Source organism: Bufo bufo, chromosome 7 (assembly GCF_905171765.1).
Source record: "Bufo bufo chromosome 7, aBufBuf1.1, whole genome shotgun sequence".
Classification (NCBI taxonomy): Eukaryota; Metazoa; Chordata; class Amphibia; order Anura; family Bufonidae; genus Bufo; species Bufo bufo.
This window is the reverse complement of record NC_053395.1, coordinates 137,173,282-137,200,174: the sequence shown is the minus strand read 5'-3', so window position 1 is coordinate 137,200,174 and position 26,893 is coordinate 137,173,282. Positions and strand designations below refer to the sequence as shown.

The window sequence follows — 26,893 nt, the reverse complement described above, 5'->3', positions numbered from 1 at the left end:
TCAGTGCGACACCATAGACTGCCATTCTAAAAATTGTTGCGCGACATTGGTGCAACAAAATGTCGCACGACAAATGTTGCAGTGTAGTTGTGCCCTATCTGTCGCGCGACAAGTCGTCGTGTAGACCTAGCCTTAAACCTCATAACATCACTGCAACAGTGACCTCAGTGGTACCGATCCCCTCAGACAAAATGTTGCGCGACAAATGTCGATGTGTAGACCTAGCCTAAAGGGTTTGTTCTAAGATCAATATTTATCACCTGCCGTTAAAGAGGACCCCTCCCCTCTCCGGATTTGTCTGTTTTGGAAACTACTTGCACCCCCATGTAATGACAATCCTGGAGCATCTATTCTTATGACTTTATGTTGCACCTTTCCTCTTATTTCTCCTATTAGTTCTGAATGACTTGCTAGCAGTTTTCAGTGAAGGTCCAGATGGGGTGTCACTGCACAGCCTGATATTATTCAATCAGTGCTGTCAACTGGAAACCCCCGCTGGACCTTTATTGCACACTACTAGCAATCTGTTCATAAATTCTAGTAGGAATAATAGAGGAATGATACAATATAGAGTAGCAGGAATTGATTCCCCAGAATTGTTATTGCATGCGAAATGCAAGTCATTACTTAAACAGACATGTCCCCTTCAAGTACATGATCGCTGGGGGCCCCACCTAGGTAAATAGTGTTGATCTTGGGACAATCACTTAAATTTTTGCTGCTGTTTCTGTGCCGCTGGTCACTGGGGTTTGCCATCCATCACGTGGCCATTGCTGCCCACCAAAGTTATGTCCTTGTAGATGAGCTCTCAGTTGGGTATGTCGTGCCACCGGGGCTGTTGATAGACTCTGAAGAGACCTGAGGCACAGGCAGAGCAGGACACAGGCACAATGGATGGTGATGCATGCTGGTGCCAAGGGCTCAAGCGAAAGACCTAGGCACATACTTCTGGTGCCAGGTGCTCGCACAGCCACAGTCACTTGTTGTGGATCTGGATGACATCATCACACAGTGATAACCACCAGGCTCGCCTGTAGATCTAGGGTGCAGCAACCTTCGGCACTCCAGCTGCTGTGAAACTACAACACCCAGCATGCACTCGTGCTCAGCTGTTCTTGTAACTCCTAAAGAAGTGAAAGGAGGATACTGGGAGTTGTAGTTTCAGAACAGCTGGAGTGCCGGAGGTTGCTGATCCCTGATCTAGAGGCTGTCATTTTGTGTTGTGCTTGATCTTGCTATAAAGTTGAGTTAGTCTTCCATGACCCATTGCCCTATCTCATGCCACCAGATAATGCCACAAAATTGCCACCACCGCTGTGGTTATTGGTTTATGCGAGGACTTCACGCACTTGGCAGAGAGACTATATGTCCTGGAGGCTGTAAATGGCCACATGCAGTCCTTGTAGCACCATGTGCCACCATACGGCGCTGCATTACAGAAAAAATCCTTATAGCAAACAATATATCTAGTTCAGCGTCTGATGGAACATGCTGCAATGAATTATCCTTGATGGATACATAGCAAATCTGACAGGTTACATAGAGGTCTATGGGTGACAGGTCTGTCCGTTATAGAGGTTGCATGGAGGTCTCCTGTTGGCGTGTCCAGCGCTGGGACCCTCGTTGACTTCTATAAGCAGAAGTCTGAAGTGCTCAGCCACTTTTCCACACTGCTGACTGCGGTAGTGAAGACAGTCCCCCAGACCTTCTATTGAGGCTGTCTTCAGTACCGCACTTGGCACTCGGCTGAGCGCTTCAGACTCATCATTATAGAGAAAAACAAGGCGCTCAAATCCCCACTAAATTTCAAAGCAAGGCCACTTACCCCGCCAGTGAGGATCGCGCGCCTCCTTTTTCACTTCAGAGCGGTGTGCCATAAGCTCCAGCAGCCCGCTCAAACTGACCAATAACAAAGCTCCTTGCTGTAAGGAGCCTTGTTATTGGTTGTTTCAGGCAGCAGCAGCATCGCTGCGCCGCCTGTGCCGTTCATAGGGCTCACTGCGCTGATGAAAGGCAAGGAAAAGTCTAAGGCCTATCGGTACTCCTTAGACTTTTTCCAGGGAGTAAAATGGCCTGAACAGGCGTCTATGACGCTTGTACAGGCGTTATTGCGACCTCTGTTTGGGCTGTCACTCAAGTATGAACTCAGCCTTACAGGTCGATGTTAGCGCCAAGAAGAAGCGCACTCCTTTTACACCTTCATCAACTGATTCCACATAGATGTCTACAGACCCTGTTCTATTAAATGCTTATACAAGTTTATACACTCCAACAGAGTGGAGAGGGTGTCAGCAGTAAGTTTGTGTTGACGTCATTGATTATTGTGCCCTTCCTCTAATCTTTTTAGAACAATAACCCATAAAAAACGTATCCTGTCTGTGGAGTATCCGCCTTCACTCGGTCAGGATTTGCTCAGTAATCCATCAGTATTGCTAATGCCAAAAAAACAGGAGTGGATCCAAAACAGAGATGACACGTGAACAGAATAGTTGCATGTCTTTTGTGTTTTGTACAGACTCCTGCTTTTGGCTACCAAATCACAAGCTAATTTTTATTATTTTTTGAACAGGGGAGAAAAAACGTTTATTTAACAAACAGGATATTAACGCACACAAAATACAACACAGAAGGGGAAAAAAACACAAGATTTAAAAGAGAAACTGGGAAAACAAAGTGGTTCACCAACAAGAATGGATTGACGACCAGTGTCGGGGTGACCACGATGGTAATGCATATGGATAAAGAAATGTATGGGGTTATGGCTGATAACCGGAGGACAGTCCAGAAAAAAAGCTGATTCCAGATCATTCTTACAGTGCAGGCTACACAATCACAGCTGGAAGGTAACTGGTCGTTACAGGCAACACCCGAAAATCTTCATAAATAAGCCTTAGTATGTGCAGGTCTCACAGCTGCTGTAACAGAATGGTAAGCAGCAGTATAACATGTAGCAAGCACTGCAGGGATCATGTCTAAGACATGTAAGATGTCTGGGGGGTCCCGAACATTGTGGACAAGGTCCGAGTTGAGTCATCCATGTGTTCAATACTGGATGTTATTGATGGACAGCTCCATGATGAATTCCAGCACTCGGATTAGGTAGTCCTTACTGAGGAAATTTTCCTTCACAATGTGCTGATGCCACAGATGCCGTCACCTTGACTAGCTGGGCTGCTGATAAGTGGATTCTAAAGTGTCTGAAGAAATGCGAGTAAAGACATTGGAAAAAAAATGTCCACTTCCTCAAACGTGACCTCGTCCTTTTGAGTTATGAAAATCATTCCATAAAGTCTTGAAGTCCTCTGCGTGGATGGCATAAGAAATGTCAATGTGAGGTTCGACGGGGACAGAGAAAACAAGCTCTGTGGCCGACACTGATCCAGACATGTCATACCCGATCCACATTGCTGCTAGCCATGTAAGGTCCTGAGAACTGATCACCAGCTTACCCAAACAACAGTCAAAGTTTCTTTGGAACCACGTCCCTATGATAGCCGTAAGCACCTCAGAGCCGTTATACAGGAAGAGCGGGAGGCAGGTAAATGTCTTTACTAACACCTCCAATAGATCGTCCCCTGTGTACGTCCCGCAGAACCAACTTGTTCACACAATCTGGTCCTCTGTGCTTGCCTTGGTGAGTGGAGGCTTGGATGAAATCTGTATGAGCACAGCCAGTGGATCTCTCTCCTTTACTTTGAGTCCAGGTAAACAGGAAAATTTGGCTTTTACGTTCAGCTCCAAGCCCACTTCAATGGCAAGACCCTTCTGCTTCTCGGCAGCTATGTGGGCAGACAGGTGCTTGGAGTACTCTTTCAGTTTGGTGTATGAGAAATGATAGATCGGTGTCACGCCGTACATAGTCCATTGTTTTTGAAGGCGCAAAGCAGCCTGTGCCGGATCCAGAGTTTCCTCCAAGGGGGTGCACTGCAGGATTTTTCTTTTAGACGAGCTTCGCAATGCAGACCGTCGATATGCTTCTGGGACGATTCCTCGAGCTGTGAAAATGACTGCTCCTTCTTGCTGATGACCTACTTCTGGCGGTTAACACCCCATCGGTGGATGTTTGCAAATCCTTGCGATAAATTATGTTCCCGTTAACTGAAAGTAAACAGAGATATTGACAGACAAACATATCAAACTCTGCCGCCATCTTAATAGGCACCACGTCTCCAGTTCACTGACCAGGCAGATTTACCAGTATCTGTTCCAGGATATGAAGCAGTGGAATGACATCGTTCATCCCTTAGTCCTGGCAACTGACAAATAACGTGGCCTCCTCAAAGGGCCTGAGCAAACAGCAGGTGTCACACATGAGCTGCCACTGTCTGACATCGAAGTTACAGAGAGGACTACTCCTGTCCACTTGGATCATCAAGAAATCGTTGATGGCCTTTCTCTGTTCATACAGTCAGTCCAAAATATAGAGGGTGGAATTCCAATGGTTGGAAACGTCGCATATCAGCCTATGTTGGGTGATGCCGTTCTGCTGCTGCAGCTCAAGGAGGGTGTGGTTTGCAGTGTACAAGTGGCTGAAGTGCATGCAAAGTTTCCTGGCCATTTTTAGGATGTCTTGCATATGGGTGGAAGACTTCAGGAACTGCTTGACAACCTGATTGAACTCGTGTGTTATGCAGGGCGCATGGCTCAGCCATCCTTTACTCAGCACTGACACCATGTTCTTCCTGTTGTCGGTCACCATGGTTCCGATTTTAAGTTGTTGCAGAGAAAGCCAGGATTTGGTTTCTTGCTGAAGGACTCGGAGCAGTTCCTCCCCTGTGTGACTCAATTTGCCCAGACAAACCGGCTGCAGAAAAGTGTGAGAGTGATGAGAGGGGTGGCACACGGCTTGCATACACTACATGCCTCCAACATAATTCTTGGATCGCTACATGAAAATAATGTATTTGGTGTAAATCGCGATAGAGGCATATTTGGAGACATTGACTTCACAAGAGATACAGAGCAGCGGAGTTTACTTTGAAATTTAAAATTTCAACATTGTGTAATTCAGCCCATACAGCAAAAGGAGGTGTACATTCACCCATACCTTTTCAGAAAAAAAGTCAGTGTCACATAAAGAATTTCACCACTAAGGAAGTCGTTCCATACCGCAAAAGGAGCTGTATATTCACCCATACATTTTCCGAAAAAAAGCCAGTGTCACATAAAGAATTTCACCACTAAGTGCTTCAGTCCATACAGCAAAAGGCGGTGTACATTCATCCATATATTTTCTAGAAAAAAAAAGCCAGTGTAACATAAAAAATGTCACCACTAAGTAAGTCGTTCCATACCGCAAAAGGAGGTGTACATTCACCGTATACATTTTCTGAAAAAAAGCCAGTGTCGCATAAAAGATTTCACCGCACCACATATAACTGCACCTCTGAATGAAAGGTAGGCTCTTGACCCCTTAAGGACCTAGGACGTACCGGTACGCCCTATTTCCCGAGTCCTTAAGGACCCAGGACGTACCGGTACGTCCTGACTTAAAATCTGTATTCCGGCGCCCCAGGGGTTAATTGGAACGGGATTTCGGCTGAAATCATTCAGCCGGCATCCCGTAACAATGCAGGGGGGGGTCATTTGACCCCCCCGTATCGGCGATCGCAGCAAACCGCAGGTCAATTCAGACCTGCGGTTTGCTGCGCTTTTTGCAGTTTCTGATCGCCGCGGTCCCTGACCGCGGGGATCAGAAACTTTAGAGTGGCTAAAATCATTATTTTTCACCCCCCCCTGCACCCCTGCACGATTTTATGCCGGAGGGTGGTGCGGGGGGGGTGTCGCAGGCGGTGGGGGCGTTGCGGGAGGCGGGCGGTGCGGCAGGCGGGATCGTGATCCCCCGCCCGCCTCCCCATGAACGATCGTTGGCTTCTAGTGGGTATACCAGGGTGCCAGCACATTGCTGGCACCCTGGTATAAACGGCTGACATCTGTGAAGATGTCAGCCGTTTAACCCTTTCCATACCGCGGTCCGTACGGACCGCTGTATGGAAAAAGTTAACTGTCATCGGTCAGGGAGCTCCCTCCCTCTCCATCGGGGGGCTGCTGTGGCTTTGCAGCCCCCCGATGGAGAGGGAGAGAGCCCCCAGAGAGCCCCCCTCAGCCCCGTCCTTACCCTTCCCCGTCTGCGAAGTTCTGAGCAGACGGGGAGGGTTCCCATGGCAACAGGACGCCTGCTCAGGCGTCCTGCTGTCCATGGTGCTGAACAGATCTATGCTAAAAGCACAGATCTGTTCAGTGTAAGTAAAATACAGTACAGAACAATATATATTGTTCTGTACTGTATTATACAGACACCAGACCCACTGGATCTTCAAGAACCAAGTGGGTCTGGGTCACAAAAATGTAAAAAAAAGTGAAAAAAGTTAAGATAAAAAAAAAAACATTTATCACTGAATAAAAATTAAAAAAATAAAATAAACTACACATATTAGGTATCGCCGCGTCCGTAACGACCTGATCTATAAAATGGTCATGTTACTTTCCCCGCACGGTGAACGCCATAAAAATAAAAAAATAAAAACTATGAGAAAATTGAAATTTTGCCCACCTTACTTCCCAAAAAAAGTAATAAAAGTGATCAAAAAAGTCGCATGTACGCCAAAATAGTACCAATCAAACCGTCATCTCATCCCGCAAAAAATGAGACCCTACTCAAGATAATCGCCCAAAAGCTGAAAAAACTATGGCTCTTAGACTATGGAGACACTAAAACATGATTTTTTTTTTTTCAAAAATGAACTCATTCTGTAAAACTTACATAAATAAAAAAAAAGTATACATATTAGGTATTGCCGCGTCCGTATCGACCGGCTCTATAAAAATATCACATGACCTAACCCCTCAGATGACCACCGTAAAAAAATAAAAATAAAAACAGTGTAAAAAAAGCCATTTTTTGCCATCTTACGTCACAAAAAGTGTAATAGCAAGCGATCAAAAAATCATATGCACCCCAAAATAGTGCCAATCAAACCGTCATCTCATCCCGCAAAAAATGAGACCCTACTCAAGATAATCGCCCAAAAACTGAAAAAACTATGGCTCTTAGAATATGGAGACACTAAAACATTTTTTTGGTTTTAAAAATGAAGTTATTGTATAAAACTTACATAAATAAAAAAAAATGTATACATATTAGGTATCGCCGCGTCCGCGACAACCTGCTCTATAAAAATACCACATAATCTAACCTGTCAGATGAATGTTGTAAATAACAAAAAAAAAAAACGTGCCAAAAAAGCTATTTCTTGTTACCTTGCTGCACAAAAAGTGTAATATAGAGCAACCAAAAATCATATGTACCCTAAACTAGTACCAACAAAACTGCCACCCTATCCCGTAGTTTCTAAAATGGGGTCACTTTTTTGGAGTTTCTACTCTAGGGGTGCATCAGGGGGGCTTCAAATGGGACATGGTGTCAAAAAAAACAGTCCAGCAAAACCTGCCTTCCAAAAACCGTATGGAATTCCTTTCCTTCTGCGCCCTGCCGTGTGCCCGTACAGCGGTTTACGACCACATATGGGGTGTTTCTGTAAACTACAGAATTAGGGCCATAAATATTGAGTTTTGTTTGGCTGTTAACCCTTGCTTTGTAACTGGAAAAAAAATATTAAAATGGAAAATCTGCCAAAAATGTGAAATTTTGAAATTGTGTCTCTATTTTCCATTAAATCTTGTGCAACACCTAAAGGGTTAACAAAGTTTGTAAAATCAGTTTTGAATAGCTTGAGGGGTGTAGTTTCTTAGATGGGGTCACTTTTATGGAGTTTCTACTCTAGGGGTGCATCAGGGGGGCTTCAAATGGGACATGGTGTCAAAAAACCAGTCCAGCAAAATCTGGCTTCCAAAAACCAAACCGCGCACCTTTCACTCTACGCCCTACTGTGTGCCCGTACAGTAGTTTACGGCCACATATGGGGTGTTTCTGTAAACGGCAGAGTCAGGGCAATAAAGATACAATCTTGTTTGGCTGTTAACCCTTGCTTTGTTAGTGGAAAAAATGGGTTAAAATTGAAAATTAGGCAAAAAAATGAAATTCTCAAATTTCATCCCCATTTGCCAATAACTCTTGTGCAACACCTAAAGGGTTAACGACGTATGTAAAATCAGTTTTGAATACCTTGAGGGGTGTAGTTTCTTAGATGGGGTCACTTTTAGGGAGTTTCTCCTCTTGGGGTGCATCAGGGGGCTTCAAATGGGACATGGTGTCAAAAAACCAGTCCATAAAAATCAGCCTTCCAAAAACCATATGGTGCACCTTTCACTCTACGCCCCGCTGTGTGGCCGTACAGTAGTTTACGGCCACATATTGGGTGTTTCTGTAAACGGCAGAGTCAGGGCAATAAAGATACAGTCTTGTTTGGCTGTTAACCCTTGGTTTGTTAGTGGAAAAAATGGGTTAAAATGAAAAATTTGACAAAAATATGAAATTCTCAAATTTCCTCCCCATTTGCCAATAACTCTTGTGCAACACCTAAAGGGTTAACAATGTATGCAAAATCAGTTTTGAATACCTTGAGGGGTGTAGTTTCTTAGATGGGGTCATTTTTGGGTGGTTTCTATTATGTAAGCCTCGCAAAGTGACTTCAGACCTGAACTGGTCGCTAAAAATTGAGTTTTTGTAAATTTCTGAAAAATTTCAAGATTTGCTTCTAAACTTCTAAGCCTTATAACATCCCCAAAAAATAAAATATCATTCCCAAAACAATTCAAACATGAAGTAGACATATGGGGAATGTAAAGTCATCACAATTTTTTGGGGTATTACTATGTATTACAGAAGTAGAGAAACTGAAACTTTGAAATTTGCTAATTTTTTTCAAATTTTTGGTAAATTAGGTATTTTTTTGTGCAAAAAAAATAATTTTTTTGACTTCATTTTACCAGTGTCATGAAGTACAATATGTGACGAAAAAACAATCTCAGAATGGCCTGGATAAGTCAAAGCGTTTTAAAGTTATGAGCACTTAAAGTGACACTGGTCAGATTTGCAAAAAATGGCCTGGTCCTTAAGGTGAAAATGAGCCCGGTCCTTAAGGGGTTAATTGAGAGGGATCACACATGGCTTGCATACACTACATGCCTCCAACATAATTCTTGGATCTCTACATGAAAATAATGTATGTATTTGCTTTAAAGGGAATCTGTCACCTAGTTTTATCCTATAGAGCTGCGGACATGCACGGATAGATCTCCGCTAGCATGTCCGCAATATGCCTGTCCCATAGCTCTGTGTGGTTTTATTTCATTTAAAAAATGATTTTATAGATATGTAAATTAGCCAAATAAGGTGCTCAAGGCGTGGTTACTTACGGTTAAGGAGCCCAGCCACGCCCCCTGTGAAGGAGCCCAGCAGTGCCTGCATCCAGGAATCTCCTCCTTGCTCACGAAGTCACGGTACCGTAATCTCACGATGCGTGAGCTAGCTCTATAGGGTAAAACTAGGTGACAGATTCCCTTTAAATCGCGAAAAGGGCATTGCTGGAGACATTGACTTCACAAGAGATACAGAGTAGTGGAGTTCAGCCACCTCTATTTGCTTCCCGCTGTCTACTGCTCCTGAATTAAAATTGGGACAACCAGCTTCAGCTTCCTCTGATGTGTATTCCTACGGAGTCCTTTTGTTATGACTTTGCACAGGGAGCAAGATTGTTACGCACAATTCTGATGGAACTCCTGATCTTAAGAAACTGGACTTGGACTCAGAGCAGAGGCTCTCCTGTCATCTCTTGTGTGCTGTGGAGATCAAATGCAGACGGAGCAGATACAAACACATGAATGTTTTCAACTTAGTGAAGCTGCTTGATTTAACCCCTTAAGGACCTCAGTCATATATGTACAGCGGAAGTCCGGTCCCCAAACATGGCATCCACTTGCGCATGCTGCGGGCGCCATAGCCGCAGGGTTTCTGCTATTTTAAATAGCAGAGACCTGCAGTACAGTTATGCGATAAGGCTGATCACATACATTTTACCCTTTAGATGCCTCTGATCAGTCCGGAAGCGGAAGTCGCACACTCCAGTAACAGCGTTCCCCGATTGAGATCGGGGAACCTGTTATATCTATGAAATAGCCCGAATCCTCAAGCAGGCTTCGGAACTTATTTCAAGACTATACCAATACAGGCCACTAGGTAGCAGCATTGTATTTGTATAGTGCAAATGAAGTCTTCAATGATGGCTATTTAGCCATCAATGAACACAATGGGCAATCTAATGATTGCCAGTTATTGTCAGTCAAGGTGACTTAAAAAAGTATAAAAAAATGTTCCTTAAAATAAAAATACTGGGCATCGCCGCGTGCAAAAATGCCCATACAATTAAAATATAACAATATTAATGTCATACGGCAAATGGCGTAACGGGAAAAAAAATTAAAACAGCCAATTTGCCATTTTTTGTCACTTCAACTACCCAATATTTTTTTTTTAAAAAGTGATCAAAAAGTCACACACACTTCAAATTGGTATCACTGAAAAGAACAGATCGTCCCGCAAAAAAATGAGCCCTCACACATCACCGTACATATAACTACAAAAAAGTTATATGGGTCAGAATAGTGTACCGTGTACAAAAAATAAAATAAAAAAAAACCTGAATATGAGAATTGTGTTTTTTCCCAATTCTACCCCATTTGGATTTTTTTTCCGCTTTCTACTATATGGTATGTAACCGTAAATAGTGCCATTAGAAAGTACAATTTGTCCTGCAAAAAATAAGCCCTCATAAGGCTATGTGAATGGAAAAATTTAAAAGTTAGGACTTTGGGAAGGCGGGGAGTGAAAAACGAAAACGCAAAAATGTAAAATCTCAGGGTCTTTAAGGGGTTAATTGTGAATTGATGGTAAAGGCAAAGTCTGCTGATGTGTTGGCATCAGCGTCTTTATTATGTTTACTGCAGGACCCACGACGACATAATTTGGTCCATACCGCAAAAGGAGGTGTACAATCACCCATCAATTTTCCCGAAAAAAACATTGTTGAAATAAAAAAATAATTCACCAATGAAAGGATAATGGAATTTGGTTCATACAGAAGAAAGTCTACTATCACCCATCAATTTTCCCCCAAAAAGTCTGTTTCACATAAAAAATTTCACCACTACGTAATTGGGTCCATACCGGCACCACATATAACTGCATCTCTGAAAGGCGATTAGGCTCTAATTTTTTTCTAGTCTTACACAAAAGGATTTTCAACAGGTAAGTGCAACGATGAACGGAAAATATATTTTTATTTCGCCAGTAATACACTGCAAACTGGGCTGTAAAATATCTCACTGCACAGCTGAACGACAATTAGGCCCTAATTTCTTTCTATTTTTACACAAAAGGCTTTTCAACAGATAAGTGCAACTCTGAATGGCAAATACATTTTTATTTCGCCAATAATACATGGCAAACTTGGCTTTATAATATATCACTGCACAATATTTTTTCTTTTTCCACTAATACACAACAAAAAGGGCTGTAATTTTCGCACTTCGCCACACAACGGCTATTAAGCCCTTTTTTCCCCACTAATACAAGTCAAAAAATGCTTTATAACATATAACTGCACCGCACAAGGGCAAATAAAACAAAATATTTCATTGTAATAAACCCTGTTAATGCCTGTATCAAATAGCACTTGCACCCTAATAAGAACTGTTTGATGGAATTACAGAGCTGTACAATGGCAATTCAAATCCCCAGTCAGTGCTGCAAGGTGTAATAGGAATGTTCCTATTACCCAGGCTGTCATCTCCCCGACTGAACCCTATTCAACAGAAATGCTGTGGATTGATTCCTCGCTATTCTTTCCCTACACCTTGAATAATCTTTCCCTGCACTTGTAAATCATTTTTTTTTTTTTTTAGCACAATGACGTTTTTTTCTATCACTGTCCCTAGCACCTGCTGACGTCTCCCCCTGCACTAAGTACACTGGAAAATGGCAGAATCTAAGATGGCTGCGCTATTTATAGAGCTGTGACATCACAGGGCTCGCTGGCTGCTGATTGGCTGCATGCATGGCATTGTGGGTGATCCCGCCTTCCCAGAGTTCCTTGCCCCATGTCCTCACACGTGCAGCAGCCATTTTAGGAAAAATGTGATTCGTTACCACGAAGCACGAGGAGATTTGCATTCAGTGTGAATCAATTCAGAATGAATTCCACTTTGTCAGCTTCGTTTCGCTCATCTCTGATTGTTACCCTTTTGCTCGTCAGTGTATCTATGCTTGTATTTTTCAGTAATGCTTTAAAGCAGAAATATTTTATGTTCAGTTTTTAGATGTCTATTAGGTCAGTTTGGATTCACAAACATGGGTTGAATGACCACACGGACCTTGTGATTAGTTTATTACTGTGATCTAAACCAAGTGCTCTACTAAGAAAGCTTTCTGCAAGACATAACCCCTGCCTCTCATCACCCACAAAACAGCCCAATTATTGGCTTTCCTGCAGTGTTTGAATTATGGCATAATATAGAAATAATATAGCATATCAGGCTAAATTAATGGAAAGCATGTCCAGGCATGATTTTGTTAGGCATAGTGTTCATGTGATATGCTAGCTCTATTAAGCCATTTTTCTATGTAGTGCATTTTACTACAAATCACTGTAAAAATATTTTACTTCATACTTTTCAGCAAATTACTTAAATGGGAAGATGTTAAAAAATACCTTGTTTTTTTGAAGAACAGACATGTAGCTTCATGACTTTCCTCTTAGCCATTCAATTTAGCCAGTTATGTTCATTATTCGGTAGATAACAGCTGTAGTGCTTTTGCATTATTCTCTGTCAATATCTTTGTGAAATCGTTAAGAGGACAATGTGGGAGCTCAGTTTAGAAGCCCTCTGAGATGCTCAATTTTATAAATTCAGTTCTTCAGCACCACATTGAATGGCATAAAGCTACTTTAGGTGATTAAACCAGTGATCAATTGAGAACCATTAATTTCAGGAGGGCTTATTATATTTTCCATTTCTAATCTCAGGATACTCTGTAAATAGTTGCGGACGCTCACAGGGATCTTTTGTACCCATTAACATCACTTGAAATGAGTCCATAAATTGAGATATTATTCTTTTGCACATATTTGGTATCTGGCTCCAGATTTTATTTCCTGACAGATACAGATCTTGGTTTGATCACATATGAATGTTTTATTGTCAGACTTATACTGTTTCCAGATAGATTTTATTTATTAAAAGACTGAAGGTGGGATCTGTGTGTTTGCTTTTTTTTTTTATTTCCTTAGATTTGCAAGCTGGTATTTGTACAGAAAGTAAAATTTGAGCATGTATTTGAAAAGATGTATTAGAAGTATTCACATGATATTATTTTATAGAATACTTTGATTGAATTTAGAGATGAGCAAATTTCATGTTATGAAATTCGTTCACGCTTCGTTTGGTAAAAGCAGAATTGAGTTATGGATTCTGTTACCACGGACCATTCCACGGACAATTCTATGACGGAATGCATAACAGAATGCCTTTAGTGGCATTCCATTATTTATTCCGTCATAATAGAATTCTATGGGCTGCAAAACGGATCCGTCCCGTTTCCGTTATACAGGAGAGGACTCCCTCAAAATATGAAATTTGCTCATCTCTAATTGAATTGATTAAATATTTAGTTATATTCACTTTAGCATTCAAATGGTATGTTAATGCCAGTAAATTACTGAATGCTGTGCAGAATCAATAGTGAATCACACATGCCATTCAGTAACATCTGATGTGAATATAGCCTTCTATAGTGACTTCATTATTACTTCAACAGTATAACAATATTCCTATCCACAGAATGGCTGTTAACTCTTAGATCAGTGGATTTCAGAGGAAGTTGCCGAATGAGATGTATGCCTCTCTAGGTATACTAGAGAAAATCCAATATCAATCCAAGGTCTAAAATAGTATAATCAAAAAGTGGGTGTGTTTAAGATTTTGTAATAGACTGTAATTCCTGAGCAACTGTAAGAAGTTTCTACATCTTGCAGTCTGCTCCAGGTAATGGAGGTGAAACAGTCGCATATTCTTGATTTAACGTGGGTGGGTAATAGCCATGTGTAAAAAAAAAAAAAATCACCAAAAAAACATAGAGCCCAACAATTTTTTTGTTTTTCCTAAAATAGGCAGAGGGTATTAATGTCTGGGTCCAGCCAGGTTTGTAGCATGGTTTGTAGAAGGTTATAGTGATGTCAGTTTCTAATTGGTGACTGAAGAGAACCTAACTTAACCTGGGGTGTGTTGCATTGGGGCGCATGTGGGTAAAAGTTAAAGGACTTGCCCACTTTATTTATATTGATGACCTATGGTCAATATAGATCATCAATATCAGATCGGTGGGGGTCCACCTACCAGCACCTTCCCCCCCCAATCAGCTCTTTGAAGAGAAGGTCAGAGAAGCGCAGCCTTCTCTTAATTGTTTATCTGCTCGCCGTCGCAACCGCAGCAGTAAGCTGGTGTTTATAGAAAGGAGCCCAAAGAAGTAAATGGGACAGCTTACCTGTAATTACGCCTTACTGCTGGGTTATGACGGCAAGTAGGTAAACAATGAAGAGAAGGAAGCCCTTGCACGGAGCGTGGTCTTCTCTTCAAATAGTTGACTGGCGGGGGTACCGGGAGTCACCCCCACTGATCTGAGATTTATGACTTATCCTGAGGATAGGTCATCAATATAAATAAAACGGACAACCCCTTTAAGCTGCTGCTCCAAAATGATTGAACTACTGGCAATATCCACAGTCAGTGGAACATGTCAGCTGTCTTCCCCCACACCTGGAGCAAGCTAGATTTTGCATGTTTCCCATATGAAAATTCACAGGGGAGAGAGGTAGATCTTGTGAAAAGGTACGCAATGGACACACCATTGTGCTTGGTATAGGGCCTGAGGAGGTGGTGCCTGATACAGCAGTTCGTTCCCTGGTTTATCTTCCATACCCATATTATGCATTGCCCCACCTCCAAACCTTGCAGAAATTAAACTTGGTGCTATGCCTAGAAAGTGCCTTTAACCTCTTCCTACACTGTCATGTACGTCATCGGATGGGTCTCTTTCCCACATACCAACATACATGTACACTGTGGTGATCACCCAGGGATTAGAAGCTGTGACCACATGGTCATCCTTTGCACAGTGGGTGTAATTAATGGCTTCCCTTTGGCACGAACACCCATAAATATATAAATCTCAGATTATGGCAATTTAACCCCTTAAGACAGGTGTTGATAAAGGAATGGGCTTCTTTTATCCTGTCCCTGTCGGCTCGTAATTAAATCACTCAGACTGATGAGGTAGATAGCCCTAGACCTAGCAAAGGCTCCCTCCCAGAACTGTCTAGTCAGAGTGTCCGTTCATCTAATACATAAAGCTGAGTGTATGTGTGTGTGTGTGTATGCCCGCTAAAGGAATCTGCACCGTTGCATTTACAATCACGAAATTTGGCACACAGGTACATCAGGTTTCCGGAAGGTTTTAGACCAGGTGTCAGCTCTCTAGGACGTACCATTCCTGAGATATTCCATAAAAATGCATTAGCAAACAGAAGCTTGGTCACATGACCCTCATCAGCCAATAGAATCTCACAGGTCCTCCAGTCTCCACATGCACAGTTTTACTCCAGGTTTCAATAACAACCCAGCAATTTATCTTTACTGCTGTAGGAGAGCTTTAAGGGAAATCTGTCACAAGGATAATTGCTATTGAAGTAAAGCCATGGCCTAATAGCACTTAATACCTTATTTCAAGATGTGCCTTTGTTCCAGCAATATATGTTTTTATTGGTATGCAAATGAGCCAGTAAGGTGCCCAGAGGGGCATCTCTCGCAGGAAAGAGCACAGACACGCCCCCTGCCACAATGTGTCCACCTTCAAAAGACTTAAAACCCCGCCCACAGGCCACGGTAAGCCACAGCCCTGATTTGGTTAGGCCACTCCGGAGCCGACAGGGGTTGAAAAAATGAAGGTAAAAGTCAACTTCTGTCAGCTGAAGGGGTGGGAGGAAGGGTGACTTTCTTCCTTCAGCTTACACTCAGACAGCACAGTGCTGCTGTCTTAGAGTGATCTGTTCAAAAGGACACACCCACGATCTGGTTAGGCCACTCCCCTCCCACTCAGCCGACTGAGATGGAAAAAAATGAAGTTAAAAATTAACTTTTAGGTCCCCCTAAGCCACGCCCCGATCTGGTTGGCCACACCCCCCCACTCTTCAGTCAACGGGGATTGAAAAAATGAAGGTAAAAGTCAACTTATGTCAGCTGCAGAGGTGGGAGGGAGGGTGACTTTCTCCCTGTAGCTCACACTCAGACAGTACAATGCTACTGTCTTAGAGTGAGCTGTTCAAAAGGACACACCCCCGATCCAGTAAAGGCCATTGTTAAGGGGGTGGGCCCCTGTGGAGGTCACTGTCAAGGGGGTGATATGCTCTGAAAGCCACTGTTAAACGGGAAGGCTGCTGTAAAGGTCAAAGTTAAGGGGGTGGGCTGCTGTGGAGGTCAAATATAAAGCGACGGGGCACTGTGGGTGGGTCAGTGTTAAGGGGTGGGGGGCTGTGGAGGTCACTGTTTTGGGGGCGGGTTGCTGTAGATGTCACTGTTATAGTGGATAGTGTTTATATCTTCTAACGACACACACAAACATTAAATGAAATAGATTAAATATACCCTAGCAAAGCCGGGTCCTTCAGCTAGTAAGTTATAAGACTATCACTAACTTGTCCCTCTTACTGTCTGCTACAGATAATCAATACTTGTACTGGAACATGGCTGCATTCTGCAGTTCCCAAATAAATATATTGTCTCCCTGCAATTTAGTAAGAGGAAGGAAGTCAAATGCTAAGTGTCTGATTCAATAGTTTTGTCCTCATGCCATCTGGATAGCTGCACTTCCAATTGCAGACATCTCAGAAGCGACCTCTTCAAACTAGATGTCTTTTCTGGATTTGGTAGTGTTTATATTAGTGTCATGGGGGTCTGAGTAAAGTACATTAAAGCTAATGCATCACCTGCTGTCAGTTGCCTTCATGGTTTTTGGGATAACCTCTCCTTAATAAGACAAAATGGATAAAGCCAATAATGCTAGCTTTATTGGCAGATGTTTTATTCCTTTTAGTATATTACTTGCCAGTTTGGATAAATAAAGCCTTTAGTTTCAGTGATAGAAGCGATTAGCATTCTTAATCACTCAAAGTAGACATTGCTGATGTATATTGGTGTTTGGTACCGTAAAAAAGAAAATAGTTGTCTGCTAAGACAATCTTGCATTCAAATACTAAAGTTCCATTTACACAGGACTATATTACTGCAGATAGTTCCTTCCCGACAATCTGCTCATCGCTGGTGAAGCAGACTACTGTATTTACTGTACATGCAGTGATCTCCTCCAGAGTATGGGGAGGAGTGATCAGTAATGCTATCGCTCTTTCCCATACCGATGTTGTTTGCCGGCACGATCTGCTGCCAGTAAACAATCATTTATGCGTGCGCACAAACGTTCAGACTACCTGATGAACGAGCATTTTGCTAGTTCATCGGGTAATCGGCGGTACTTTTACACCACCCAATCATCGCTAATGAGCGTTACTATGAACCGGGTAAAAGGCCCTTAAGACGTTGATTTATCAAGACCAGAGAGTGCTACATTGGTCTTGATGGGCCCTGCGCTGCCAGAGGAAGCATTTAATTCAAGGTGCAGACTGAAATCTACTTCAGCTCGTAGCTGCTGATAAATGATGATAAATGTGCTGAGGCCTATGGCCTCGCCCTCGACACACACCCTTTTTGGAAACTGGTGTGGTCGGCATAAAGACACCAATTGAAACTAGATTTAGTCTGAAAACTGGATTTTGTGATTTTTTTTTTTTTTAGCACAGATACCAATAGATTTCCCTCTTAGAATGCAAAGCATTTGCTAATCAAAATCACGGATTAAAGGTTACGAACACCTTTTCATTAGTTTATGTGGTTTGTAATAAAAAAAATCTCAACAATGTGTCTTCTGAAACCTGTGGTCACATACATTGCAGGGCGCGCAAACCCATTTAAAGTAAAATCCGTCAGATGACTGCTAATTCTGTAACCATTATCTCTGCTCTCCTGAACGATCATCTGAGCTGACATCTTTTGATTTAGTCTACTTTCACACTCGCGTTTTGGCTTTCCGTTTGTGAGATCCGTTCAGGGCTCTCACAAGCGGTCCAAAACTGATCAGTTTTGCCCTAATGCATTCTGAATGGAAAGGATCCGCTCGGAATGCATCAGTTTGTCTCCGTTCAGTCACCCTTCCGTTTTGCTGTCCGCCTGATGAAGCGGAGCCAAACAGATCTGTCCTGGCACACAATGTAAGTCACTGATGATGTATTCGTTTTCTCTGACACAATCCGGCACACTAGAAAACTGATCCGTCTTGGCTATAGAAGACATAATGCAACCAGATCCGTTCATGACGCATGCATGCGGTTGTATTCTTGTAATGGAAGCGTTTTTTCAGATCCATGACGGATCCGCAAAAAACACTGTTGTGAAAGTAGCCTTAAAAGGAATATGTCTCCATGAAAATTACAATTATTCTACAGGAGGAGCTGAGCAGATTGACATCGTTTTACGGGAAATGACTCAGTAAATTCCTGCTCATTCTGGCCTTTGAAGTCAAGGAGGTGGTCCTGTGTATACAGAGATAGCTGTCATTTACTGACTTCAAGGACTATAAGATGCACCTAGGATTTAGTGGCTTAAAATAAGAAAAAAATATTTTTCATCGGACCTCAGAGCAGACCCCAGGCTTTATCAGACCCTCATCAGACCCCCAAGCTCCATCAGCCTCAGATCAATCCCCTTTCAGGACCTCAGATCAGACACCCATCAGAACTCAGATCAGACAAATAAACTTCCCTTGCTAGCTCCGGATAGAACTGCCACTAACTCACCGCTCCCTGGTGGTGTTCTGGCCAGTGCTGCACTGTGGCCGGATGTCGCACAACGTCAGGTCATAGTGTGCACCTACGTGCAATACGTCCTGATGCTGTACACTGTCAGGGCACAATGTAGAGAGCGCCCAGAAGAAGACCAGGGAGGGTGCGTGGAGCTAGCACAGCACTTCCTTCACCGCTTCCCGCATGCTGATGACTACTTCTATGATGGAAGCGGTCATTAGTATTCGGAATATAAGACACACTGCCATTTTTCCCTCACTTTTGGGGGAAAAAAAGGGTATTTTATAATCTAAAAAATACAGTAACTGAACAATTGAAAGGTTTTACTGATTCTTTTCTGATAAATCATTATAGCAATCTGCTCAGCATAACCTGCTGTATAACATGCAGCTCAGAAATCATGTTCAACTTGACAGGTTACCTTTAAGTTTTTTTTTTTTTTTATTTGACCGTAAAGATCTCAATTTAAAAGATTCTTCAGGAGAACAGAGATAAGGATTACTGGTGAGCTGCCAAGAATGTTCATCTGAACAGTTTCACTGAATGGGACTAAGCAGCCTGCAACGTATTTGACCACAGGCTTCAGAAGACACATTGTTGTGTAACGCCAGTTATAAAAATATTTTTATTACATAACAGATGGAATTCAATGAAAATAACTAATTCTACAATGTTCATAACCTTTTAATACATGCAGTTCTCTAAAGACAAACCATTCAGATTTTTTTATTAAACATGTACCAATATATCACAATATCGCATTATAGGTACAATTCAGTAACAATGTCATCTGAAGGTGTTCATAGCTTTTAAGTTAAAAAGAAAATTAAAAGAAAAGTAACCTTTGTATCTGCACATATAGCTATTTGTGACATATAGAGAGATTCTGGCATGCTAATTTGTAAAGAACACTTTTTCTTAAACCCCTGACTCACTCAGGGTCTGAGGAGCAGAAAATGATAATGAACTTGAAATAAACTGCATGACAATACACTACATATTTAATGACTGTACACCACTATGCTTTTTCAGGGACGTGCAGTACTTACTGAAGACCAAAGAGATCTCGCTTGGCAAGAAGAACAAATTAAATTAAAGAGGTCCAAATACATGAACAGGTAATAGATTCAGATTAATTTGTCTTCTTCCATTAATAAACCAATGTTTCTGATCCTGTGTATTGTAGTAATATACTTTCAGATTGCAGAAGCCTTGCAGTGCATTGCCATATGGCCCTATTGAGCATAGAGTAAATAATGGTTTTGATTTAGGAATATACCTAAGTAAACCATATGGCTTTACTTACATGCATGCCAATGATGATTATGGATGCTCTTTACATTTGTAGCTCCCAGGTGACCGTTTGAACACTTTTGGTTTACAATTGCTATTAACTGCTATCACTGTTACTGTGCCTACATGGCTGCTGAAAACAGAATAAATCCATAACATATGACAAATGCCATATAGTGTTTTAGGAGTGGAATCAAGCAAAATGTAAAATTTGTAACACTTCAGTTTTGTCCCCATTCATTGTCAATGGGGACAAAACTGAACGGAACGAAGTGCAACCGGAATGCATTCCGTTCTATTTGGTTGTATTCCCATGCCGGATAGAAAAACAATGCAAGCAGCGTTTTTGAGTGCGTCATTAGATGGGGAGCAAAATGGATCCAGCATGAAACACAATGTAAGTCAATAGTGAGGTAGAGTGGTGCTGGAAAAAGTGAGTAGGCCTGATACCTGAAGTCTCAGCAATAATAGGGAGCAGCTCTATCATGCAAGCCTGAGGGCCCTTTTTCCATTGGTACAGAATTTGTACACCCTTCACTTCATTGTAGTCTTTATCATTATCTTTGTTTTCATCCTGCACACGAAGCACAAAAAAAAAACTAATGGGAAATACACCACAGTGACTCCAATTATTTGTCCAAAATCAGCTCCAAACCCATTATATTACCAAAGGCTGAGGTCTTCGGAGGATCCTCTGGTTGGTCAGTCCATAGGTCTTCAATATTAAAAACCCGGACAACCCCTTTAACTGCCTTCTCCGGCTGTCTGTGCGCCAGAGCTCCAGTAGATTTCAGTCATTATTTACACCAGTCTTTGGTGTAGATAAGAATGAGTTAGCTGGGGCTGATGGCCCAGCCCTCACTTGGCTCTCACCACGTAGAGTCTGCGAGGGAGGCATAAAATGCAGACTGCAACTAAAAATGTCGCAAATGCATTGAAAAGTCACAAATTGAGTGGTTTTGTGGCTTTCCTGCACCAAAAAGAGGCATAAGAGAAAAGATAAATTTCCCCCTTATTGTGTTTGCAAAGCACTTTTTATTTTCCTCTGCTGTATCTAGTACCAGCGCGGTTTACAGTACAGCTGGTATACTAATGCTATGTAGTTTAACCTCTGTTGGAAAATCACAGTTTCCAATATTTGTCGTCTTATGACACTGCAGCCAGGGTACAATGAAAATCTGGTTTATTTCTTAAAAGCTAGAAGAGAATTAAAAGTTATATGTTTTACTATCCCCTAGCCTTATTGGGTTGACCTTCAAAGACACAATGGTAGTCTCCTGCCCTTTTATGAATGAATTCTAAAAATCAGCTACTAGAAGAGAAAAGCCAGTGGTCTTTCCTTCTCAAGCAGACAGGCGATCACTTTGGCTGGCCGATCCTTCAGTAGTGATGACAGGATTTCAGCTATTATCTGCATAAATAAATGTTTTCTTATACAGGGCACTATACATTTACTGCAGATGTTCTGTAGTGGTACTGACTTTTCCAGCTGTAAACTTAGTCAAACTTGCAGAATAACAAGCTGACCTGGATGAACAGATGTCTTTTTTCACCCTTATTAACTTTGTAACTAAATGTAGCAGAGCCAAGCTTTTATTAATATTATATTATTATTGTTACAGAGCTGCCAAAGGGGGTGAGGAGACGGGGCCTCACTACACTGCACTACAATAGGTGGTAATGATGTGATCCTGCCTATGATATGCCATCATGACTGAGCAGCCTGACAGGAACACTCACCAATCTGTAGTATATGCAAGTGCCAGAGTGTCGTGAGGCCCCACCATCTCACCCCTAGCCAGCTCTGGAAGTGGAGGCAACCAGTCCTGCTCACATTCTAGGACAGGTTGCTGGCAGCCATTATAAATAATTCCTGAGAACCCCTTTAAGAGAGGCGTCCAGAATTACAAAAATTGACTTTCATCATATCCATAGGCTTTGTCTAGTACTGCAACTGAGCCAAATTCTCTTGAATTTGAATGATTTGTCTCTGAAAAGACCTTTTTTACTCTTCAAAATTTCTAGCCTTTCTGAGACTTCTGAACTTTTTTTAATTAGCAAAAAACAAGGCGATATAATAATTTTAAAAAATTCTGTTTAGTGGTACATAACAAAGACTGGCATTTGTCTTCCCTGCCTTTGATTTAGATGAAATATTAGCCTCATTAGGTTGGCTCCTTTGATCTAAAGCCTACATGTAAGACTGTGTCCTTAAAATGTATTGACACCCATTGGTTTTTCCATGTTTTATTGTGTAACAGCATAGATTCATACTGGGGACCTGGGTGTTTTCATGATTCTTTATGAACATGAAATTGGTGATGAGAAATCAAACCTATCTTATGAGTACGTAGATGCAGTAGCGGCAGAAAATAATTGTCATTCTGGTCGCATAATGTCAAATTCATGTGACTGAGCAGGCGTATTCTGCCACATGGGTAGTTAAGAGGCTATATTAAGGCCTCAAATTAAGTGACGCTAATAGCAGCTTCTGAGCACACTAGTAAATTGACATGACCTCTTTCTGCAGCAAAAGGTTGCTGGCCTTTCCAGAAGTGAAGGGGTGAATAATGAAACCCTCCATCAAATGCTTGTAAGAATGGTGATCAAAAGTTGGTCAAGCATGCCAGCTTCTCCATTATATAGAAATTTTCATTTCAATCTCTTTGCTCAATGAGATCTATTAGTTTTGCTGCAATGAACTGTCAAGTAATACTATTAGCCTCAAAAATGTACTAAATGCCACTCACATTTTATAATAGTAATTTTCAGCAGCTCTTACCCTAATAAAACCTATGTTTTTCTCTTTTCTTTTACAGTGAGTTGACAAGAAAAGTAGAAATTTCAGGGGATGATGGACCACTGGGCATTCATGTCGTGCCTTTCTATTCCTCTTTTAGTGGACGGTGAGTTTTTAGCTGATGACCGGAGTTATTAATTTTGTCCCTTTTAAGAGAAAATGTTTTCTTTTCTTGACTAGGCAAGTTACTAATAAAGAACATTGTTCACCTATGTAGACAGGACCTCATAGATATTTATGGTGTATAATGAATGAAAGGTGAGGAGACAGTAGGTAGCCTTAAAGGCATTGTACTTTTGTTGTTTTATTTATTACTCCTATTTGCATATTAAAAATGTAATTATATAATGTATTACACGCCTAACTTGCTATTCTGTAAAATAAGGGATTTATGTGACTTTTTAGGCTATGTGCCTATTCAGATATTCCCTGCTGATTTTTTACCATGCATGTGAATGGGGTTTCTTCGGTTTTACCATGGATATCTCCTATTCCTATGCAGTGAATCAAATCAGTGGCAATGGATGCATTGGACCTATGTGAACCTTTAGGCCTGATTCACATGACTGTGCTCAGTCAGAGAAACATGGCCCATGTGTTGGCCCCATCTCAAGGACCTACCATGGCTTTCATCACTAGTGTTGGGTGCGAATATTCATATCGTGAATTTTAATTGCGAATATCGCCACTTCGAGATTTCGTGAATATTTAGAATATAGTGCTATATATTCGTATTTGCAAATATTCTATTTTTTTTTTTACTTTAACACATGATCCCTCCCTGCTTCTTGCTTGTGGGCCAATGAGAAGGCTGCGATGTCTTTGTCAGAGATTAGCAACATCTCTAGCAACCAATAGGAAATTTGCCTACCACTTACTATATAAGAACCTCCCCAACAGCCACTTTCTGCATTTTTTTGCATTTATGAGTGAGACAGTAGTGTCATTGCTGTGCTCTGTGCTTTGGTGTGTCAAACTCATTACATTAAATAATTAGTTAGCATATATATATATATATATATATATATATATATATATATATAAATACAGATAGTTAGTGGGAGATAGTCAGTGTAGGTTAGATTGTGATATACAGTGTCTTGTGTATTCACCCCCCTTGACTTTTTTTCTTTTTTTGGTACATTACAGCCTTAAGTTCAATGTTTTGGTAATCTGAATTTTACGTGATGGCTCCGAACACAAGAGTCTAAGTTGGTGAAGTAAAATGAGAAAAATATATAAATAAAACTATTGTCATTACATATACACACCTTTTTTGAAAGGCCCCAAAGGCTGCAACACCTAAGCAAGAGGCATCATTAACCAAACACTGCCATGAAGACCAAGGAACTCTCCACACAAGTAAGGGACAATGTTGTTGAGAAGTACAAGTCAGTGTTAGGTTATAAAAAAATATCTGAATTTTTGATGATCCCAGGAGCACCATCAAATCTATCATAACCAAATGGAAAGAACATGGCACAACAGCAAACCTGCCAAGAGACGGCCGCCCACCAAAACTCATGGACTGGGCAAGGAGGGCATTAATCAGAGAGGCAGCACAGAGACCTAAGGTAACCACAGTAGAGACTGGAGTATCTGTACATAGGACGACAATAAGCCGTACGCTCCATAGAGTTGGGCTTTATGGCAGAGTGGCCAGAAGAAAGCCATTTCTTTCAGCAAAAAAACAAAAAGGCACGTTGTGAGTTTGCAAAAAGGCATATGAGAGACTCCCAAAATGTATGGAGGAAGGTGCTCTGGTCTGATGAGACTAAAATGTAACTTTTCGGCCATCAAAGAAAACGCTATGTCTGGCGCAAAGCCAACACATCACATCACCCAAAGAACACCATCCCCATAATGAATCATGGTGGTGGCAGCATCATGCTTTGGGGATGTTTTTCAGCAGCCAGGACTGGGAGACTGGTCAGAGTTGAGGAAAGGATGGATGGTGCTAAATACAGGGATATTCTTGAGCAAAACCTGTACCACTCTGTGCGAGATTTGAGGCTAGGATGGAGGTTCACCTTCCAGCAGGACAATGACCCCAAACACACTGCTAAAGCAACACCTGAGTGGTTTAAAGGGGTTATCCTACCTTCTAATTTCATCTCAGCGTCTCCTTTTCGCTCTGTACTAACGCCTATTTCCTGGGGCGTTGTCCTTCCTATTGCTGGGCAGCTCGTCAGCGCTCTGCTGATCAGTTGACTCCGCCTCCCTTACTTGCGTGCACGCTCCCGTTATAGCCAAACTTCATTCCGGGAGACGCCGCAGCGCTTTCTCTACCCTCTCACGTCCTGCATTCCGGACTTGCTGGCACAATAATTACTACCGCACTTGTGTTGCGCTAAAAACAGAGCCTGCGCGGCTCTGTTTCAGAAGCAGCACAAGGGAAAGAAGAACCGCACATGGCCGGCGGCGTGCGCGTTCATGGAAGAAATGCAGCCATATACTGGAACAAGGTGGTTTCGCTCACCGCGCATGCGCGGCCATTGCATTAGGCCGACGAAAGGTGGCTGTAACTAAGGGAGGACACAGTGCAACAATGAGGTAAAAGGGGGAGGTTTTTAGCGAGAAGGGTAGGAATTGGCTTAAACATTATACACTGCTCAAAAAAATAAAGGGAACACAAAAATAACACATCCTAGATCTGAGTTAATTAAATATTCTTCTGAAATACTTTGTTCTTTACATAGTTGAATGTGCTGACAACAAAATCACACAAAAATAAAAAAATGGAAATCAAATTTTTTAACCCATGGAGGTCTGGATTTGGAGTCACACTCAAAATTAAAGTGGAAAAACACACTACAGGCTGATCCAACTTTGATGTAATGTCCTTGAAACAAGTCAAAATGAGGCTCAGTAGTGTGTGTGGCCTCCACGTGCCTGTATGACCTCCCTACAACACCTGTGCATGCTCCTGATGAGGTGGCGGACGGTCTCCTGAGGAATCTCCTCCCAGACCTGGACTAAAGCATCTGCCAACTCCTGGACAGTCTGTGGTGCAACGTGACGTTGGTGGATAGAGCCAGACATGATGTCCCAGATGTGCTCAATTGGATTCAGGTCTGGGGAATGGGCAGGCCAGTCCATAGCATCAATGCCTTCATCTTGCAGGAACTGCTGACACACTCCAGCCACATGAGGTCTAGCATTGTCTTGCATTAGGAGGAACCCAGGGCCAACCGCACCAGCATATGGTCTCACAAGGGGTCTGAGGATCTCATCTCGGTACGTAATGGCAGTCAGGCTACCTCTGGCGAGCACATGGAGGGCTGTGCGGCCCTCCAAAGAAATGCCACCCCACACCATTACTGACCCAATGCCAAAACGGTCATGCTGGCATTTCTGGAGGATGTTGCAGGCAGCAGAACGTTCTCCACGGCGGCTCCAGACTCTGTCACGTCTGTCACATGTGCTCAGTGTGAACCTGCTTTCATCTGTGAAGAGCACAGGGCGCCAGTGGCGAATTTGCCAATCTTGGTGTTCTCTGGCAAATGCCAAACGTCCTGCACGGTGTTGGGCTGTAAGCACAACCCCCACCTGTGGACGTCGGGCCCTCATATCACCCTCATGGAGTCTGTTTCTGACCGTTTGAGCAGACACATGCACATTTGTGGCCTGCTGGAGGTCATTTTGCAGGGCTCTGGCAGTGCTCCTCCTGTTCCTCCTTGCACAAAGGCGGAGGTAGCGGTCCTGCTGCTGGGTTGTTCCCCTCCTACGGCCTCCTCCACGTCTCCTGATGTACTGGCCTGTCTCCTGGTAGCGCCTCCATGCTCTGGATACTACGCTGACAGACACAGCAAACCTTCTTGCCACAGCTCGCATTGATGTGCCATCCTGGATAAGCTGCACTACCTGAGCCACTTGT

General features: G+C 42.3%; 1 protein-coding gene and 1 pseudogene across 1 annotated transcript in view; one reads left to right on the top strand and one right to left on the bottom strand.

Annotated features, from left to right (window-relative positions):
- Positions 1–26,893, top strand: part of PARD3B (par-3 family cell polarity regulator beta) — a 1,801,259-nt gene that overhangs the window by 480,441 nt on the left and 1,293,925 nt on the right. Inside the window, 2 exon segments of the mRNA XM_040441847.1 lie at positions 19,956–20,041; positions 23,036–23,122. Of these exon segments, the coding sequence (XP_040297781.1) occupies positions 19,956–20,041; positions 23,036–23,122 (173 nt within the window).
- Positions 3,043–19,907, bottom strand: LOC121007834 (annotated as a pseudogene).